We start from the raw sequence: 21,896 nt of genomic DNA on the forward strand, positions 1-21,896 counted from the left end.
TTGTTTGGATAACTAAAAAAACGACAGCCAAAAGTTTCATACGGGAAGCAAAATTGAAAGTGTTCAATGGAGCTTCAGAAAACAGATCGGATCAATAAGGAAGTATGCTTGTTGGATTCAGTGTGTCCTACAAAAAGGACATCACCCCGCAGGTGTGTATCCTTCTCTCCCCAACCCTACCTCCAATTGCATCTGTACCGCGAGAGTACAGGTGCCTGCATAGACCTTAATACCCTGACAATGGGACCGTCATCGATTCGTTTTGGTTCATATTCACCTCTTTCTCCTTTGATTGTCTCAGGCTGATGTATTGTGGTTTAAGGCTGAGGTGTTGAAATGGTGCTAAACATTCATCCTTCACTAACCCCTTTGCCCCTATAAGCAATAATTGTATGGCAGTGAGTGATGGTGTGTTGATTTAGTGGATGCAACGTTCGCATCAAACGTAACACCATAGGATAAATGTCATTCATGTGTAACTATATCATTTTCCCTATTGATTCTCTGGTATTTCTAAATAGACTATTTGAAAGGATAGTTCATGTCATAATTTTTACTATTAAGTTGTTACAAACCTGTTTGTTTGTTTTTTGCTGGACACAAAGGAAGATATTTTGAAAAAAAAAAAAATTTTAGAGCACCATTGACTTCCATAGTATTTTTCTTATCAACAATGGAAGTCAATGGTGCTTCTGTTTCCTGCTTGAGTTGATTGTAAATATCTGTGTTCAGAAAAAAACAAAAAAAATTGTACACGTTTGTAACCGCTTTAGGGTGCGTACATGGTGACAGAATTATTATTTTTGGGTGAACTATCCTTTTAAAGGGTTTGTACATATTAAACTCTTTTGACTGTTTTTGTGGCGTGCATAATTGAAAAAATTATTTTAAATTACCCTGAATTGAATCAAAAACGTATGATGCTAATATAATAATGCTATTAATAAATAATAATTTGCTCTTGGTAGTATTTGTAATTTATACGATATTGTGTGTAGTAATAAATAGCATGCCATATAAAGTCAATGGACCTTAACTTGTACTGGCCCCAGAATATTCCTATTTCAGAGACAAACATTATATATATAGTGTCACAAATTCACTTGTCTAGTTGGCTACACCTAGTGGCTGTAAATGGGGACTGCATCTTACAGTGCAGCTTTTTGAAATACTTTGTGATGTGGTTTGCAAGGGCTGAATATGCTTGCCATGTGATTGACAATGATCTATAGCTTATTCTGCTTAATTTATGTTCTGTGTAGCTTGTTTGAAATATTTTTTGACTGGATGACTTTATTTATTAATTTCAAAGATATAAGGAGTTCTATTGCGATTTAAGGTTTATTGGTTTTCTTTACATTTGATATGTTTGTAAATAGGAGTACAATTTTGAATGATTAACGAACTTTCAAGTTCACCTTTACAGATTTTGTAGTAAACACAAATTCATTTGACTTTGTCAAATTTAGCTTTAAAAAAAATAGATTTTGTTTTGTTGTCTTTATAACCTATTGAAATGGAACAAAAGTGGGGAAAAAAAATATTGTGGTGCTTGGGTGGGATTTTCGAGGAGAGGCTATGATTTGTTTTCTCAGGGAACAACTAACAGATGACATCTTTTGAATTCATCACCAGCACTGTCATACAATCTCACGATGTTTTGTACTCGCCTCCCAACAAATCTGCCAACAGTATATATATATATTCATTTATTGTGCTTTTTGTTGGTCTATTTTGTGTACATTTAAGACCAAGACAGTTTTCCCCACTGTACCGTGTCAAATATAATTGTGAGTTTGTGAGAGTTTTCGAATAGAATAGCGCCGCTGTTTTGGAAGAGGTGCGTTGGTTCGAAATGCACTATTTTGGATTTTGAGGACTTGAATTGGATAAATGATTAAACTCAGGCTTTGTTAGTTTTGAGTTGTTTTCATCTACATGTGTTTTGTAACAAAATATTCCTCTGTTCCACACATGAACCTTAATGCACCCTTTTAAAAAAACAAAAATGTTTCTAAAATGTGTATTTCTGAAGGCAAACAGCATGTCTCAATCATAAATGATCAGTAGATCTGGTTTCCTTTGCATTGATGCATTAATTGTACAGTATTTATAAAGTTATTGCATTTCCAGCTGTGGTATAGACTTGAGAGTTAACGTCACTGTGTTTTCGGATTCCGTGTTCTGTTCCTCTTTAGCGTTTCCTGAGTTCTCTTTGAAAGTTTTGGATGTTTTTGATTTTCTCCAATGCAATGTAAATATTATGATGAGGGAAATGTTTTGTAGATCACACTGTTTTCCCGTTCCCTTTACCAGATGTTAGATGATAAAAACACTGTTCTACTGATAAACATTCAAGACTTATTTACTGGTTTGGCTTTTTTATTTTATACGCAACTGTTTACAATTAGACTTGATAATAAGTCCATACACATAACAGCAACAATCCGTTTCCTTTACAAAGAGTGTGCAGGTTTGTGATCACGTATCTGGTGCACATCTGCAAATGCAAAATAGAGAGAAAAAGCAGTCATTGGTCACAAAGTTTGCATACATCCTTTGGCAATGCACCAAGTAATGTGCACTGAATAATACACACATGCATTTCCTCTAGTACATAAATCACTTGAAGAACTAAATTAAATGTATATGTACATTGGTCTGCTGTGAGTCTACTCATCATCAGGAGGGATTCCCAGCTCCTCATCTGTCCATGCAGAGGTGTCAGGCCATGGAAAGTGACCCTATGATAAACACAAAAGTTTAAGAGATTGTAGTAGTCAGCTAGATAACTTAAAAAAAAAAGTGTATGTAGTGTAATAGAATATTTATATACTATAATTTCTGAAGTATACAATAACTAAAATGAGAGCAAATTGTGTGTATTGATATTCAATTTAGAGAGTCAAATAAACGGCAAATTAAACAAGTACTCCATTCTGAAGATTGGCGTTTTAATATCTACCGCAATATGAATATGTAATATTAATACGAATTATTATCAACTGAATCCCTAATAACATTTTGACTTGTCCATATGCTGAGAAGCAGTTTCAACTCACCAGTACGGCATCTGGATCATGCCAGGAGTGCCACAGGATCCAGAACCACATGGCACCACTTAGGATCTCTGCCTGAAACTTCTGGTTCTTTGTGATCTGAGGAGGTTGTCTGTACTGAGCTTCAATGTGAGGGCCTCCTCCTGCCCTGAAACACAAGACAGGACACTGGTTATAAGAGTTTAGTGTTTTATAATAATGCAAAACCATATTCAATTAAATCTGATTACTAAAAACTTTGACATCGCCTTACAATATTTAAGATATTAAATACTACCTTAATATGCAACTTGTTACATACATTATACTGTATGTGTCATCCAAAGGCAGTTAACTATAACGTTACTATCATGGTTTATTTACTTGGTTAGACACACACCATAGCAATAACATGAAGTAGTATTTGAAGTAACACGCTAGCGCGGTGTATGGCCTTTTAAAATACTAAACTGAATACCATGCATTACCATCTAATAGTCAGTGTGCGGAACTTTAATTGTAGTTTTTCGTAAAGGTAACGTTAGCTTATACACTAGTTTAGTCTAGGCATCTCTCACCTTCTCAATGGGTATTTTTGAAACTATAAACATGTAATATCAAATTCAAAGCAGGATGCTAAGCTTGCTAGCCTTCAGATAATAAACACTCACTTTCTGACGGTCATCTGCTGAGGTCCACGTCTGAAAAGCTGCAGACCGGCCCGGAGGACACCCGCTGTCCTCCTGAGACAAGACATGCTTATATTTGTTACACTTTTTATTTTATATTTTTTGTGTATGGACCGTGGTAAGCAGACAGGCAAAAGTCACCTTTACAGCGGCTGTTTCTATGACGTGCTAATAACGAGCGCTGTGATTGGTCAAATAAAAAAGACGATAGACCGCTATTCGCTGTCTATTCGCTAGAGGGTACCAAAGTACACATCGTGTACTACAGATTTCATTTGTGAACTGTCGGAAAAAGATTAATAAATCTAAATAATGTAATATACAAATACATGAATATAAAATACATAAAGGTAAGAAAAGAAAAGTAATCTTTACAGAAAGAAATTGGGTAATGTAATTGAATCAATTCAGGGTTAAATTTGTTGAAAACTGACTGACTCATGACACAAAAGAGAAGTCATATTTAGAGATCTTTATTTGGCACAAACAAACACGTTTACAAGTACAAAAACATACTTCCAGTATACCACCACAATATGTTTATACTCCAGTTAAAAACTACTATAAGGTGAGTTTTGACTGAGCATGCGTTTGTCTACAGTTGGCAGTGTTTACTTTCACCGTACATAACAGCTGCTAGTGTATTGTGTATTTGGGAAAAGTAATATATTACTTAAATAGAAGGTCACCTTAGTTCCTCTCATGCCATGTACAACAAGAATTTTTGTGTTTGCTTTTTTTCTTTAGGTTTGTATTTGACGGACGACACACTAAACGCCTCACACAGAATATGCTCCAATACGCCATTTACTAATCACCATCCCTAGAGCAGAGCGGGATCGACAACATGGCGGCTTTGTCAACGCAATCATGGCGAACTGCGTTTCATGCCAAACACTGGTTGTGTATCAATGTCGCACACACATTACTTCTAAAAACAGAAGAAACATTTCTTTTGCATGAAGCCGATACGAAACCTATGATATGTTTTCTGTACTCGATTCGTTTCCTGAGATCACCAAAACAGGAAATGCCCCCTTAGCCGAAATCTTTTGTTGCGGTCCAAATATGCGGCTGTTGCGGTGACGTCATACTTTGTGCGTATTTTACAGAAAACATACATTATTAAAACCCCACCAAGTGCAATAAAGAAATGTTAATTACATCTTGTAAATTGGAAACGTTTTTTTAAATCAAAGCATGTTTCAAATGGGCGTCTAAAAAAATTATCTGCATCCGGTTAGATTATCTCCAATATTCCGATGTTTGAAGCAACCCCCATTATAGTTTTAGTCGTCAGCACTTATTTTAAACCCCACTGCTGATGACGTACTTTTAAGGAGCTCGGTCCATTTTTCGGCAATGATATTTTTCTGGCATGAACCTGACCCCGCCCAGTGAGCGCTTTGTGCAGTGTTGGGAACGAGGTGCGTCGACGCCATCTTCTTGCGTTTTTGCGATGCGAAACAAACGAATTATTTGCATAGCCAGCTCCGTAAAACCTGTTCTTCTAAAATGCCGTCTTTCAGAGGTCCATTTGGTTTTAAGTATGACCAACTGTAACCAGATTTGGCGTTAATGGCGCCGTACTGTCGTCCGTAAACTCTGTCAGATCTCCGGGTGCGCCGCTCTCCCCTCGCAGCTCAGTACAGTGCCCGCCCACATATGGAAGTCGAATGATGTCATCAGCGGCCAATCAGAGCCGTGAAAACTGGACAATTAGAGTACTATTGGACTAGGGCATTGTCATTCATTCATGAAGACAAGAGCGGGGGGAGAGCGGTGAAAATCGCCATTTTGGTCGCTCCACAGAAATACAGTAGCGACACGAAAAGAATACCCTAGCTCCAATTTTGGTCAGATGTAGTTCGTTTGAATATCCATTTTAAACATCAACGTCCTGAATGTTAAAACACGAAGATGATTAAATGGTGTAATCAATCCTGTACGACAAAACGGCTAAATTAAACTACATCGAGTTTCGTTTCCCTTTTAGCTCTGCTCGGTCATGGACGGATCACATCGCAGTTATCGGCTTTGTCTCTTGTGTTTCTCCACTCTGCGTTGCATGTCTTCAGCACCTAGGCGTTAGTTTTATATTACAAACTGCGCATGCGCACGAGGATGCGGTTTAGATCCAGTTCAGTGTGGGGGGTGGTTATTCTATCTAGGTTGGGGAGTTTGGATGAAGCCGCCTGGCCGAAGAGCAACTTTAGTTTATTACAAGTACAACATATCGTATTAACTAACTATATATTTATATCTGCATTATTAGAAATGTGAGATAGGCTGCATAGAACAGAACTAAAAGTAGGCATGAGTACAAAACTACGTATAAGGGTGAACTCAACAGCTAGTGTAAATGTTACAATTTCTATCCAGATGTTTACATCTGTACTTGTGGCCATCTCACCCTTGAACAGAATTCATCAGCGCTTGTGTAAATGGTTAAGTTACATAACAGATTTGCGGCCATTGTTTTAGGCTTTGCAAGAAGGTGTCTAGATTCAACCATAGTAGGTCATCGCGTAGGCTGGATCCTGCTTCGTTTTAGCAACTCTTATTTATTACGTTTTAAATATTTTGTTGCCTATAAAAAGAAAGACCATGTAGTAAAGGGCTGATAATAAAGATTTTGCAGCCTTTTTGGACGACTTGCAGATTTGTAAAAGTTTTATTGGTTGTTTTTAAGTATGTTGTTCACATAGATTATTAACAGAAATTATTAATGACTTATGTTAAATTGTGCTGCTTGTTGAAGATACGTGCTTGTATTATATGGTTACGACTTTTGCTTGGCGTATGATGAAAGGAACCAAAACTATCCCATCTAATGTCCCATAAACGTATTTGGGGACTGAAATATCAGAGATAAAGAAATTGGCTCATTCGATGTCAGGAAGTAACCACACGAAAAGCCCTAGCAACGGCACAACAACGTGCTAACAACCACTCACCCCCCTAGCAACTTCAAGAGGATCATAACAGAGAGTTTTGCATTGACGAGCACCACTCACATTTTATCAGAGAAATGTAAACATCAACTTGTTTCTTGGGTTTCTCAAATTGTATCTTGCTGTAATCTTAATCCCCAAAGAATGTATTTGTCCATTGCTGCTTTCCCTCTTTAGGTATTCATTACACTGGGCCAAGCCTTGAAGTTGACTTCTCCACAGTGGGACGCAGACTCCTATGTTTGGACTGTATGATGAGAGGAATGCGCGCTCCCGTTTGCCGTGGATGAACTCTCTCTCATGCCCGTGCCCCTGAGGTTCTGCGCTGGGAAACCCCGCGGTATGTAGAGGCGGAGCGCGCAGTGACAGAGACTCGGGCGGGAGTGAGTGGGGGGAGGCGGAGTCACGGCACTTCTGCCAGGGCCGCCATTTTTGCACAGGGAAAAGAGACAGGATTGAAGGGATCCAGTTTCTAACTGTCGGCACAGATAGGGGCAAATTTATCGTGTTTAAACACATTAAAACTATGTGTTTGGATTAAAAGACCACAGGACGTGCGAAGCGAAATAAAAACATTGAGTAGTGCAACTTGTAGCCTTTTGAAAAGCTTTGTTACACATCCGCAGTGGAGAGCGAAGTATTGTTTTGGTTGTGTGGTAGATCAGGCGGCGGGGTCTCACCCGAGTCCCCCGTGTTTTTATTCAACGTTATTACAGTGGACATTAACGGTAAGTACCTGCCGAAATCATACAGCTATCCGTTTGTTGATCAGAGGGTTGTTTAATGCCAGCAGTTCATCTGGTTGGCTAACTGACTTGCTGACGAGGGTCCTATCCTAATGTGGATGCTAAAACTGTGACTGTAATTAGCTTTATGTAGTTAATTTGAAAATTCGATGTAATCACAACAATTCGTGCCTTTGTCAACCATTTCTTTAATGTGTAAATCTCATCTGGTTTGTAGTGGCGGTGTGTGTGTGTTATGACTTAATTTAGCAGCTAAGGTGGCTAGCTAGCTCACACCCACCATTTAATACTAAACAAAAGCACAGATCTTAAGTTATAACGCTGTTTATGATGTTAACATTTAAATAGGCTGCACGCGACAGCGTCGGACGTAGCGGAAACTCGGTGTCGTTTCTCTTGCGTTGTAAAGCTGCTAGCCTTAGCAGCAGTCGCTGTAGAAATGCTAGCAAGTTAGCCAACTAAGAAAGCAGCAGATGAAGACTTTAACAATCTCTTTACATCATGGGATGTGGCTGTTCAAATGTGCAACAAATCCTGCAGGGCTGATGGCATTTTATTTTTAGGAAAGTCGTGGTTACTTCCCACAATATGTTACTCCCACCACTTGTCTACAGTATTGGATAGATAACGTTATACGTTTACGACTATTTACACGTGTCTTTAATGTACATTTTAGGAAATAATAGGTGTTAACATGTTAAAAATTGCCCGTTGTGCTTTCTGACAGAGCTTCTGACCAACACCAACAACAGGGCTTTTGTTTACACAGCTCAACTCTAGCTAACTATTCACGATGTCCACTTACAACCCAAATTCAGCCACTTTAAAGAATATTGACTGGTGTTTAGCTTCATTTATGCCCCCTCTAAAATGTTTTACGTTATTTTGATCTACTATTTTTGGTCAAGGTTTAAGGTGGCTCAGAATATGAAGGGCGCTTAGCAGCATACTGTAATACTTTCACCAGGACCTTGTAGATGATCGCTATTTAGTGATCGACTTATTACTAAACCTTGTGTTTTTTGTGTTGTTGTGTGTTGATAATGAATGCTGCAGGCGTGGGGGAGGGGGTTCGGTTCATGTAGTCAGAGCTGCTTTAGCTGCTACTCAAACTAAACCAGAACCGCGCTGCTTTACCAGCGAGCTGCGCAGTTATTTAATTTACAGATAACAAGTCCACTCGACGTGTTTTTACGTTTAGAGGGGCACATAATGGACTATTATAGTTAGAGAATTGATTTATACGGGTTTTGAGGTGCATTAGAGAGGGAAATTAAACGCTTGGGTCCTTCACATCGATGCGCACTAGCATAGCAGGCTAAGCAGTTAGCTTCACCAAATAGCGCTTCGTCTGAATGTCGTTGAATAACTCGACGCAACGCGTTTGGATTGACTTTATACATTCGCTAACTGATTATTAAGTTGTTCAAACGCTAAATACAGCCGTTTAAATCCACTTTTCCTCTCAGACATTCTTGTTTATTTTGACGTTATTCGATGCTGGCTAGTCAGATTTGCTAGCTACGCAGAAACGTCGAGAACATCTTCCCTCAAGATAAAACAATCGCATTTCATTAGTAAATACTTAAGTATGTGCGAAAATGTCGATTTCTCTTTATCTTGGCCGCTTTCCGTCAAATTTCAGGGAGTCTTCGAGCGCAGCATTTCCTCTCTGAAGCTTTGTGAAAATGGCGGATGAGTTGGTGTTGTGGTAATGAAAGCCCTCCACACCCCTTGATAAACTCGCACACACTGCAGCGCCAACACACTCACCCACAGGCAAGTGCACAACACGCCACACAAAAATACAGTGCTGGGTTTCTCCAAATTTCATTATAGTTTTGCGTCCGTCCATTGCTTTTCACTGAACGCGTTTATCTCACGCGCTTCACTATGTGCTTGTGTTGGGTTTCTACCAATGTTGCAAAACCTGGTGGAACACAAAACGAATGTGCAACAGCATCTGATGCACATCACACAAATCTCAGCTCATTCATAAAGCGCGATTTAATAGTAATATAAACCGTAATATTTAAATATTTGTTTTAGTTACTGTGATTTGGCACACAAGACACACCCCTTTCCAAAGTGTATATTTATAGAGGTTAATAGATAATGCAAGTCTTTTGGAATGAGATTAAAGGGCTGTTAGTGTGATAAACGGGAGACTGGCATTGGCAAGGTGTCATGTTGAAGTTACGTAAAAGAATAAACATGCAGACTATTCTGGAAAGAGCAATGGGATATTTATTACCCAGCACTCATGTTTGTGGCTTAGGCTCATTCAGAAATGGCTAATCTGTTTCATCTTTAGTCTTTATACTTTTTCAAGTTGAAAAGTCAATTTTTATCAGTTTGCACAGTTGCATTCTTTTGTGAGCGGTTTACCTGGAAAATGAGTTACTATGAAGCATATGCTTTGAAAAACAGTCGAGAGCACAGTCGGTGTCTTGCTTGCCTCACCTAAAGAAATAACAGGAAATGAGATGTTTCTCAATCGCATACTCGACAACAAGCATGTCGGGTAACAACAACCTGAACAATAAGAGTTCTTGTGTTTTATGTGAGGATGCAGTTGAGTTTACTGCAGTATCAAAAAGAGCACAACCCACAAGGTTGTGTCATATTTCTCTCATGATTACTGCTCCCTCCCTCTGGTCAGCGGGGAGTTTACAGGTCCAGAGAAGAATGTGGTTATTCATCAGAGCAGTTTGATGGGGTAAACATGGGTCTAGTGCGTAATGAATAGACGATGATGCTGCAAAAAGGCAATCTTGATCCTTTGATAGGAAGCAAACCAGAGACTGCTCATGCATGAACTGATAGCACATCATCAAGGGCTTCTGTTATTCTCCACGGATCAGCTGAGGGTCAAGTCATCCTGCCTCATTCATGTGCTAACGTTTATATGACTATATGTGTCTGGTTTTAAAGTAGACAGACATCGGTTCGGTGTACGTTTTTGTGGAGCAGGTGTAATAGGTTTAAGTTAAAGGGTCAGCTTGTGAGATAACAGCTGTGACTCAATTATTTCCCCTTTGACATTGACAAAGACCATCCCTCCCAAGCTCTCCATGCATCCATTAGCTGTGCCAGATGCTGGCTTGTTTGATGCATGGTTGTGAAAGTTTGCTGGGGTCTGTATATTTAACTGAGGAAACAAGTCTTTATATGAAGAGTTTAGATGCAAAACCAGCTAAGGCATCATTTCTTGTTAATCATTTTTTTTTTCGACTCATAATGGATTCTGCCTAAAAAACTGTAGTTGGCCTGTAGTCGGGATTAATGGAACGTGACAACACCAAACATACCATCAACAATGTCGGATGTTGCATTATTATTATTAATGGTCAGTGGCTTTGCTTATCTACATAAGCATCCAAACATGGCAAATCCTAAAGGTATGTGCTGCGTGACGTAATGTATATAAACAAATGCTGCCACCGAGAATAACGTTACGTTACAGCCAAACATTTTTTCTTTTACACAGAACAACGTTAGCCTAGCATGTAGCTTCCCCCCTAGTATCTTGTCACAGTAACATTTTGGCACTATGGCCATGTTTGATTAGGTTTTTCTTTAATAAAAACATTACTCTGACAGTTTTTCTTAATTTTTGTGTTTGTATATTGAATATAATTCCATCCTTAGCTATGATACGGTACAGACTGCCTTTGCGAATTGTAAGACAGGCTGTCTGTAGTGCTTTGGCATCCGTGCCTAAATTAATGGTTTGAGACATTTGCCAACCACATGCTTCGGCCTTTTTTCCCCTTTTGATGCCATGTTGCTGTGGAGCCGACAGTTCGGCTAAGCCTCAAGATTGCAACAAATGCTTTAAGCGTATTTGTCAGCATTCGTTGGATCAGTGCTTCTTGCTTAGTGAAAGCATAGTTTTTTGTTTACGAAAAAGCAAAGCAATTAACTTGCATCCCGTTAATGAGATGAGCGGACCATACAGAGCATGCTGCTGTGGTTTTCTAACAGACGTTTCCTGTACACGGACGTCCAATCGCTAGCATATAGCGGTTTAACATCACAATAAGGCTGTGCACCTGTAAAAAAAAGACAGAACATCATCCTACGCACATGCACAAAGCGCACACCTCCGTCTAGCTTCTCTGATTCACAAACCTGCCTTGTTTCTAACGTATTACATCAAACATAGATCAACTACACTGCTGTCGAATTGAATAGACGAACAGTGAATGAACTTGAGGAATTTAGGAGTACTTAAACCGCATTGCTGTGGATGCAGAAAGTTTTATATATAAATAACTATATATAACTGACAAAAAGGGAAGACGTATATAGCATAATTCATAATTCACTTCCCGCAGCTGCTTTCACTGCTTAAATTCTGCCTAAATGTATACAAAAGTGCATTTTTATTGTCAGACATGCAATGTGCATGAACGGTTAACTATCAGCTGGAGTTATCGGCCTGTCATTCTATGTCAGGTTGTCATGTTACACTCGTATCCTGCCCAGTGCTGTGTGTTTGCCTCGCTGCACATGGGAGACTCGAAGCAGTATGGTGTGTGTGGCCATGGGCAGTGTCTGTTTGCTCTCTGTGTTGACATAGGGATGGAGAAGTAAGCACCCCCCTCCTGCCCCAGGAGAGATGGAGGTTAGAATGAGAGCGAGGGAGCGGCAGGTGGCAGAGAATCGGTCTCAGGTGATGATGCATCTATGATCGCATTGGGCACAACGGGGCACAAACATGCTTGGAACACAAACACATTTCGTCCAAAGCTAATTACTAACCCATTGCCAATATATTCAGATTGCATTACTCTAGATGTATGTGCTGCTTTAATTAAAGTGTTCCTGGTGATCCTAATTTTTTTAAATTTTACTATTTCTTGTTAGTTGTAACTTAGGTTAGGTTAAATGAGAATAGTGGTAGATCTAAGCTACTTCCACTGGGAGGCTTGTTAATACCTTAAGGTCACGTGAAGGATGTGCAGGGAGGAGCTGCAGGCTCAGGTAACCTGTTTTTGTGCTACTGCCTGCCTGTAACCGAGCTCTCTCAACGGGCCCTGCCTACATGACAGGTGCCCCATAGACCAGCCAGGCAGGGTGCAGCACCCTATCCTACTCCTTTGCGAACGTGTGTTTTTGTGGTGTAATGGTGCGAGCCAGGCATGAAATCGATCACATGATCAAGTCTGAGTGGGTCGGAGTGTTTATTTGCCTCTTGGCACTATTGTGACTGACTGATTCGGCCTTGCTCTACCACGCACGCATTTCCCCATTCACACATTGATGGGCAATGATACTTCATGCCAGTGTGTGTGTAATATAAGGTGTTATATGTGTATTTTTAGTTGCTAGGACAGTCTGGTTGTAAATTGTTGTGTGGTTCTAAAAGGTATTTAAGCATTTTGGAATGTGGTTGTTAGGGTATTCATGACAGTGTTTCCTCTAGGATTTTTTTCAGCTGTGGCGGCAGGGGGCGCCCATGAGGATTATAAATGTAAAAAAAATGTAATGTAGAATATAGGCTACAGTAAACTAACATGTATTTTTTTTATAATTTTCACGCTGTCATTTACTTTTCCTTATATTTATAGCATATTGCTTTTCTATGTTTGATCTAAACTGTATTTTCTTAAAAAAACGTTACACAGCTACGTACGTAGTTCGGATATTTCATTGTAGTTTTAATGTAGTTTGCATTGCAAGTTCGTCCTCGTGTTTAGCGTACAGAGCTGTTACAAAGTCATGCAGTCCTGTTTGATAATCCGCACCGCTGTGATTGACAGAACAACCGACCAGTTATCCGACATCAGCAGCAATATTATTTCACACCCGTACCATTTGACATAAAGACTGTGACCCCGAGCCGGTCACACCGCAAATCGCGCAGTTAAATATAAACCTTTACCGGTCTTCAGACAGATCTTAAACACAAATAAGCACGGGACATTTAAAAACGAGTCGAATTTTGGTCTTGGATGTTAGACCCGCATTTTACTCTTGTCTATTGAGTCCCGACCTGCATCTACAACACAAATGACACGCAAATAGCCTATTACACCCGTTAGATCAAATATTATGCGGTTCACCCGCGGGTACCCCGACCCTGCTGTTTCGTCTGAAAACAGATAAAACAGTCTCACCGTCTGCCTCAAGTTTCTATTACCAACGTTCTTCTCTTCCACGGGAATAATGTAAGTTTCCTTACAAACAGATTCGACTATTAATGTCTTGCAGTCGCATATAAGTAGTATTCAGTATTTAGCCTTTTGTTTTTGGACAAATATCTTATCATTTAATGTGAAACTTTGTGAGTGTCGATCTAAAGCACAGACGATTGACTGACAGCTGAGCGCTCAGCAGTGCGCTGCGCTTATAGCCTATACTGAATAACTAATGGCCCGATAAGTTGATAATATGAGTACAGTGATTCCAAATGAATGTCCAAAAAACTCGTAATATGTTAAATCAAAAGTTTAATAATGTCTTTTCTCGCAGCCCTGCGCTGTGTTGGTGTAGATATGCGCCGGTGAACATAATATGCGTGATGACCTTGCAGCTTAAAATACCCTAAATTTATAGTCATAAAGATAAAAGTAAAACAGCATTCGAAACTTCAAATTATGTATTTTTATTTGTGTAAACTCACAATAAGGAGAAAACCTTGTGCTTATTTATAATCATTAAAAACATGACGTGCTTTCTGCTGGTTTGGTTTTAAAGCGCGTCACAAAAAAAGAACAGAAACTCAAATACTTTTTTATTCGTTTTGTCAATTTAATAATTATTTAAGTGCAACATATTTCGTATAGGCTTATTTATTTTATTATTATTTCTCAAAACAGAAACGTAGCTTAATAATCCTCTGTTGATTTAAATCTATTTGTGCATGAAACTAAACCCATGGAGGAAATTATGATATTTTAGGAGACTTATTTATAAATGAGTGAACAACGCAAATCCAGAAAGGACTTTATTTCTAGACAGCCAGTCTCGCAGAGCGGACATTTCGGTAGCTTTTTGCGAGCTGACGCTGTGGGTTTTGTCTAGAAGGGATACAGCAAATGCCGAAAAGTTAAGGATTAGATTTGGAGGTAGGATTATTATGATGAAAACAGCGGTTCTGGCTAAATTGGATACAAATACATCCTACAATCGTGTGAAATTTTGTGTTTAGAGTTGGGTTTGGTTAAAGGATTAGGATAAAACAGTGCTCATCCAACGAGATTTCGTTTGCTGTATCCCTTCTATCGCGGGGATGTTTTAGGAGTGGCGGGCCGCCACGGTTGAATGTATATAGCGGAAACACTGCATGATGATGGTTGCCATGGTATTGCTATGCGACACCTAAAGCTGAAGGTATACTAGGGCCTTCCGCGTACCATCCGCATGACGTCATTTTCGTTATCAGGAGTGTCTGTGCACACTGTCCCCGTGCTGCCCAAAATTTGAGACCGTGCGGACAGTACGCATACAATAGTGTATGCGCGTAAAAATAGTGAGACCGGACACTACAAACATTTACACAAGCTGATGTGGAGCATTTTCATCACAATAATGTGCGATTCCTGTTCTATGTTTTTTTTTTTTTTTTTGTTCTAAACTTTGTTTGCATTGGTGGATCCGCTACTTTGTTCATCTATCCTGAATTTTTTTAATGTACTGTAAAATTCGCGAATCAGTGCTGCCCTGGTGGCCTGATAGAGTAATAATTTGATTAAGAAATTATTTGTATTGCGTACGAGTCGAACACGGCCATCCACTTGTAGTTGTGGTTGAGATACTTTGAAATCTGCGCAGACGCAGAAAAAGTATACCCGGCCGTTGAGGTGTTCTTTTTAAGTTGTAATGTGGTTGCTAGGGTATTCACGATTGTTGCTTAAGCAGTTGTTTATTGACTCAAGTCAAAGGGGCCATCAGTCTCGCAAAATTGCGTGCAATTTAAGGCATCATTAACCTCAATTTGAGGTTTTCACAGTTTTTTACAACACCTAGCACTGAACCAAGGCCATTTTTGTCCTTTCATTGTAGCGTATATATTTGTCATAAAAGGAATGACACAGACAAGGTGACACAGTCTAGTCCCTCTTGCATTTTTATCAGTGACAGAAAAAGCCCTCGATGTGCATTGGTACATTTTGAGGCACGTGGTCATGTAAAGTCCCTGTGTAGGGTAGGCTACGATGAATCAGCTTAAGAGAATGATATGAAGTCGTCATTACTGGGGCTCGAAGCCCTGCTCTGTTTTATCTCCCTGCAGAAATCTAACGCAAACTAGGAAAATGACTCTGTGAGAGACACTGGAGTAGGCAGAGAGAGAGAGAGGGGGATAAAAACATGCGTTGACACTCCTACATGAGTCTGTGGGTTTCCCTGCCTGATGTAGCGAGCAGCCAGAAGGAGGAGCTTCCCATACAACATTGTGTCCATACAGAGAGAGGCAGAGTAGGGAGGCATGGAGGGGGCTAGTTGGATTGCATTGGCCATTTTTGTGCCAAAATCTTTACCCCACAACCATTCCCTAGAGATGTAGGTGGATAATTTGGGAACCGGTGGATATCTGTTATAGGCAGGATGTTAGAGAGGACCACAGCGATAAAAAGAATATATTTAATGCTTTCCGGTGTTTTTATTAGATCTTCTGTTTTCGGATCTCTATTGTGCTGGTTATCTTTTCATAGGGTCTTTAAATGATCCCTTCTCTCACACACGGGCATTTAATTGGGTCTGTATTTCGCAGCCTCCCCCCTTGGCTCTCCTCCACCCCTCCCTTTCGCCTGAGTGTCAAGGGTTTATTTAGGAAGTGTAGAGGGGAGGGAAAGAAATCCGGGTAGGGCATGGAAGCGTTTCTTCTCTTTTTTTTCCCCCTCGCTGGCTGTGGTGGTCATGAGTGGCAGGCGACCCTGCGAAAGGAAATGGGCGTGTCAAAGGCGGACTAAATGCTCGGATTTAGCCAGGAATGCTCTACTGTACTGGATTTTTCCACACCTCCTCTTGCATTTCTAGTAAAGGGGGGCGTTTGCCAAATGCGTGTGGAAAGGAAAGAAAGAGTGCATGTCTGGCCATTCGTTCAGAGGACATATGTGAGGGGATGGGTGGTTTATCTGCGTGTGTTTGGAGAGCCAGCGCGCGTGCGTGCATTCCTAAACAGTGACGGCAGGATTGCCATACTGTGGCCAAGAAGAACAGACTTGGTGTGAGAAAGCTGGAAAGAGACGACAGTATGCTTTTGGAGGGAAATGAGTTGATCACACAAAACAATGCCGTCTCTCTTTTGACCTCTTCCTGCATTTGTTAATGTTTTTGTGAAGAGGGCATGGTAACTTTAGCTGTGCCTACTTCGACGGTATAGGCTGTCAACTTGGAGAGTTTCTAGCCTAGTTCATTGGCCTCTCTCAGGGCTGTAGGTTTTACCTAGGGCACATGCACACGTCTCGCACGGATGGAAAATCTGTTGTCAAATAGGCCGCATGTGCAGATGTCTCATTTCAATATATTTCAAAACATTCAGAAAGCATGACATCCTTTGTAAGGTGTGTGACTGAGGGGCATGTTAAGGCTGGTCAGGGTGTGTGTTGTGTGCAGGCATGTTAATTCATGTTCAATTTATCGGATGAGTTTTGTATCACAGACCTGGTGGTAGATGAAGGCCAAGAGTCACACTCAACTGGTGCTAAATGTTAATAAAATGAAAAATGAATTTTTTTTTTGTCCCAGGTGAAAATGAAGTACTGTTATTTTCACGCACTAATTTTGTACTTAATATACTTAAAATTAAGATAAATCTTAAGAACATTTAGTGTACTACTTTGCTATTTTGAGACACTATGAATGGGAACGAAAATGTATTTCAAAAATTTAGTTGGGTACCACTTGTAGTAAACTTTAACTCATCTTTGAGTAAATACAGAGATAGTATGTTTAAAGCACATTTTAGTTCTCATCATGATGTTTTAAAATAGCATAGAGAAGTACACGTAAATGTTCTTAAAGGAGAAAACTTTTGTTTTTTACTATTTTACTATGTTCTTTTCAATTTAGATGAAATAAAACATAGCTCTCTTTTCTCAATGCATGCACTTAATCGTTGTACAGCACGTCCATTTAGCCTAGCACCATTCATTCATTAGGATCCAAACAGGGATGAATTTATTTACACTTTCGTGTTTTCCCTATTTAAAGACTGTTACATGAGTAGTTACACTAGTAAGTATGGTGGCACAAAATAAAGCTTGGCGGTTTTTCTAAGCGGATAAAAATGATATTGTATGGCGCAAGTGCACTTAGTTTGCAGCACTTCAACCTCGGGCGCAGTAACACCATCACTCCTGACTTTGGAAATTTAAGTGAGAGGGGTAGTTGATGATGATAATGGTGCTAGGCTTAATGGACACGCTGTACAACGATTAAGTGCATGCATTCAGAAAAGACAGGGATGTATTAATTCGTTAAAGTTAAGGGAAGAACATGGCGGTGGAGATTATCTTAAAAAAATTAGTGTGTGAAATATTTTTTTCTTTAATTACATCATGGAAGTGCACTCCTTTTTACCTTCCAAACTGTTATAAAAAATTTTTTTCTGCTGAACACTTTTTTTAAATAAACAACCATATCTGTGGCACCATTTAATTCCATAGTATAATTTTTTCCTGCAATGGCAGTCAATGGTGCCCCAGATCTGTCTTGGTTATAAACATTCTTTAAAATATCTTCCTTTCTGTTTAGCACAACACATAGAAATGCATACATGTTTGTAACAACTTAAAGTAATTGATGATTTTTATAGGTAAAATGTCACCCAAAATAAAACTTCTGTCATTATTTACTTCCACTGTGGTTCTTGCTTTTGTAAAGTACTAAAGAAGATATCTGAGAAATGTTGCTGTAGTTACCTGTCTGTACATTTAAAGTCAATGAGGGCGAGTAGATGAAAGGGTTTTCATTTTTGAGTAAACTGTTTGAATTGAAATGATACAAAGATTTGTTTTCTGGTTAAATGAATCACATCTAAGATAAACAAATGATCTACTACGCAGATAAGATGGCACACGTCTATCGGATTTTGCCCTAGCAAAATACTTGGCGAGGAATACAAAGCTTTTTTTAGTTTATGGCTGCCGCTGCGGACAATTTCCGTGCCTGATTAAAAAATAAAACTGATACACAGTTTCTTGGCAAGTGGGGTAAAAACATAATTTTATTTCCTCATGGTATAATACTGCTCTACTAGTTGCTGTCTCTCTGCTTGAAATTCCAAGGTCATTAGTTCATTTCCTAGGAACATTTGTAGTGATGAAAGCAAAGCACTGAAATATCACTTTGAAATAAAGCATCTGTTAAATGCATAATTTGAAGTGTATTTCCAACTTAATTTCCAGTTTCATCTATAGACTATGGCCAGGCATCTGGCCTCTCCTCTAATCCCACTTATCACCACAATACACACACACTCACACACACTTTAATTCCTTTTGTCGCCAACCTGTTTGTTGTTCCAGAGGAAGTATGTCAGTGTGACACATTTAGCCCCTCTGACCAGGATTAAAACATTACTTGCAGGAAAAGTATCTGATTGGCCACCTTCTCCTCTCTGTCAATGTCAAGTCCCGCCTCCGTCAACCAGCGTCTTTGCATCTCTCTCTCTCTCTCAGCCTGACATGCAACGCTTAATCATTAATCTTTTCATCCGGTGTGTTTCCTCCCCCTTTACACACGTTACATTTTCTGAAAAACACTATTTGAACCGCGATGTTATTGCATGCGTGCGCACAGTTTTTTGTGCCTGCTTAGGGTGTGTGTTAAATGGACACTTTTTAGATAAAAGCGGAAAATAAAAAGGCCGCCTCCATGTTGTATTTTCTCCCTCTTGCACTTTCATGGTTGCTGTTACTGAGCATGCAACCACTCCCCCTTGTGGCTATGTGAAGTCACTGCGCCCTGTTGGTTGTGTCTAGAAAAGTCGACTTGTGTTATTGCCTGCTGTCCTATGAAGGGCATTTTTAAACATACAAAAATGGGTGAAACACAATCCCTCAGTTTATATTGTTTATTTGTTACAAGTGAAGGAAACAAACTGTTTCATCCTGAACCTTCAACTTAATAATATTACTCCTCATGGCCTACAGTGACTTCATATTTCTGCTGTGAATCATTGCTGCTTTCCTGTTTACAATACTAGATTTAATGAGTCCAGTTTTGCAATATGCCCAAGTGCCCTTCGTCACGTTAATATTGCCCTATTTGTGTAATAGTCTTATCTGGAGTGTGTGGTGGAAAGTAGATTATCAAACACTAACTCTGTTTTCTTTTCTCCTCGCAGGCCTTGTGGATGCACTTAGATGTGTGCAATGAGTGCTGTGGCTGACATGCCTCAGTGTTTTGGATTGCTGTGCTCTGGACTCAGTAGGACAAGAGACTCCCAGCACAGAACGTCATGAGCATAGTCTTCCCAGTAGGGGTGGACACGGCCAACACCTCGTACCTGGACATGGCTGCAGGCTCAGAGTGAGTCACTTCCTGTTTGTCCTTTCATATTGATTCATCACTACCTTTTTGTTTCGTTTTTGCAGTTTTATGGTTGCATCAAATAAGAGCATTTTGTAGCCTTGTCATTTTTTCCACCACCTGTCATCTCAACCGCTTCCGCTGTCTTAGGCATCCATCAGAGAAAACACGTTCAGCTGTTGTTGCATCCATATAGAAAAATAATTCTCCCTAATTCAGTCATCTTATCCTTAAGTCGTTGCAAACCCTGTCATTTAATTTTTGGAAACAATAAGGAGATATCCTGAAGACTGCTGTTTCTTATGAAAGTGGATGGGGCCTGTGGCGCGCACACTTCAGAATGTACAAGCAGTACCTAAAGATAAAGATAAGCCATAAAGATAGCATAGGATTTGCTGGTTCTGTATTTCAAAGCATTCTATAGCTTTAAGACCTCGAGACACATTAACATTTTGCAAAGTCAACTTTATTTTGTTTTGAAATAAGTAGATTTGACATTGTGCGGACATCAGTGAACCAATTTTTTTTTCCATAAAATAAATACATAATTCCCCCCAAAATGAAAATTCTCATTATTTATTCGCCCTTAAAACTTCACAACTTCCTTTCTTCATTCGAACACTTAATTTCAGAATTTCAGTTTTAATATTTTATATTAAACCACAGTCATGTTGTCTTATAATATGGTACTAGGACTTTTTTTATAAAAAACTCGATATATGATTCAATACGATTTTTTTTCCCCCGCCCCCATTTAAAAGAAAATAATTGCAAACTGTACACATATTTAAAAAAAATTATATTTATTTTATTTAACTAAAATGCATCAACGTAAAATTGCCGTAAATCCAAACCAGCTCCACACGACTGAAGTTTAAGAGCATTTAGTTTTTTTTGGAAGGAGCTGCTCTCTTTCGCCGGCTGTTTTTGCCATGTTGTTTGTATATGCATTCGCTGCCCTCGGGAGAGGGGAGGGGCAGAGGGCTGCGCCGCAGGGAGCGTGCTACGGAAACTCTGAAGGAAGATTTGGCGAATGCAAAATTTATGTACTGCGCTATATTAAAATATTTTTTTTTTGAAAATATGAATCGGTTTGACCTACCAAATCGATTTTAAAATCAAATCGATTTTTCCCAGCCCTATATGGTACTTTAAATAGTTTGTGTTCAGCTGAAGGAAGGAAGTCATAGACATTTTGGTTTGCATGAGGGCGAGTAAATTATGGGAGAATTTTCATTTTTTGGTGAACTGTTCCTTTAAAGGTGCAGTGTGTAGATTTTAGCAGCATTTAGTGGTGAAATTGCAAAAACAACCAATGGCTCAGTCCACTGCTCACCCCTCCCTTTCGTAACGCACAGAGAAGCTACGGTAGCTGCCAAAGGACAAACATGTCATCGTCTGCGTCAATATCGTGACAAAACGCACTCTGTAGAAATGTTTAGGGCTACTGTAAAAACACGATGACGCAAAATGGTGACTTCCATGTAAAGGAACCCACGGTGTATGAAGATAAAAACGGCTCATTCTGAGGTTATAAAATGTAACATTTATTATGTAAGGTCTTTATACACCACTAAAAACATAGTTATGTATATTAAATTGCATTTTTGCCAAGAGATCCTCCTAAAATTATTTTCACACATCACCTTTAAGAATAATTTAAACAAAATTGATTTAAAATAGAAAAAAATTCATTAAATTCAAATCTTGCATTTGTAAAATAATCTTGCAATTATAATTGTATATAATTGTTGATAAATATGTTTAGTACTTTTTTCTGTATTACTATAAAATATATTTCTTCATGCAAAGCCAAATGCTGAATATATTTTACCTCACGCGCAATGAGTTGATCCATACAGCAGACCCCTCCCCTCTGCAGCATGCGCCTGAATGAAAACAACGTGTTCCTCTTTAAACGTGAAGCCCTCGGCGCCATTGCCTCGTCACTTTGTGTTGCCATGGTGCTCTCCCCTGCACTGC

General features: G+C 39.3%; 2 protein-coding genes across 6 annotated transcripts in view; one reads left to right on the forward strand and one right to left on the reverse strand.

Moving 5' to 3' along the window:
* Positions 1-2,361: 2,361 nt before the first annotated feature.
* Positions 2,362-3,900, reverse strand: ndufb2 (NADH:ubiquinone oxidoreductase subunit B2). Its single transcript, XM_065268661.2, has 4 exons — positions 3,710-3,900; positions 3,063-3,207; positions 2,656-2,744; positions 2,362-2,500 (listed from the first exon to the last, which is right to left on the reverse strand). Exons 1-3 carry the CDS (start codon positions 3,793-3,795, stop codon positions 2,673-2,675), a joined length of 303 nt encoding a protein of 100 aa, XP_065124733.1. The 5' UTR covers positions 3,796-3,900; the 3' UTR covers positions 2,362-2,500; positions 2,656-2,672.
* Positions 3,901-4,031: 131 nt separating this feature from the next.
* Positions 4,032-21,896, forward strand: part of kmt2e (lysine (K)-specific methyltransferase 2E) — a 40,328-nt gene continuing 22,463 nt past the window's right edge. For 3 of the 5 annotated variants that reach the window (XM_065269444.2, XM_065269448.2, XM_065269449.2), the window contains exons 1-2: positions 7,070-7,409; positions 19,729-19,913. In XM_065269444.2, the coding sequence (XP_065125516.2) occupies positions 19,843-19,913 (71 nt within the window). In that variant the 5' untranslated portion in view covers positions 7,070-7,409; positions 19,729-19,842. Of the gene's footprint in view, positions 7,022-7,069; positions 7,410-7,451; positions 12,106-19,728; positions 19,914-21,896 lie in introns of those variants that run through there. The other 2 variants (XM_065269445.2, XM_065269446.2) reach the window with 2 other exon arrangements.

Source organism: Paramisgurnus dabryanus, chromosome 1 (assembly GCF_030506205.2).
Source record: "Paramisgurnus dabryanus chromosome 1, PD_genome_1.1, whole genome shotgun sequence".
NCBI lineage: Eukaryota > Metazoa > Chordata > Actinopteri > Cypriniformes > Cobitidae > Paramisgurnus > Paramisgurnus dabryanus.

What these genes read in the sequence shown, in the direction of transcription:
- ndufb2 (XM_065268661.2), bottom strand. Translation starts at nt 3,795, where the DNA reads ATGTCTTGTCTCAGGAGGACAGCGGGTGTCCTCCGGGCCGGTCTGCAG. An exon ending in CAGCAGATGACCGTCAGAAA is followed by an intron (nt 3,208 to 3,709) that starts GTGAGTGTTTAT and finishes CTTGTGTTTCAG; the next exon opens with GGCAGGAGGAGGCCCTCACA. An exon ending in ATGATCCAGATGCCGTACTG is followed by an intron (nt 2,745 to 3,062) that starts GTGAGTTGAAAC and finishes TGTTTATCATAG; the next exon opens with GGTCACTTTCCATGGCCTGA.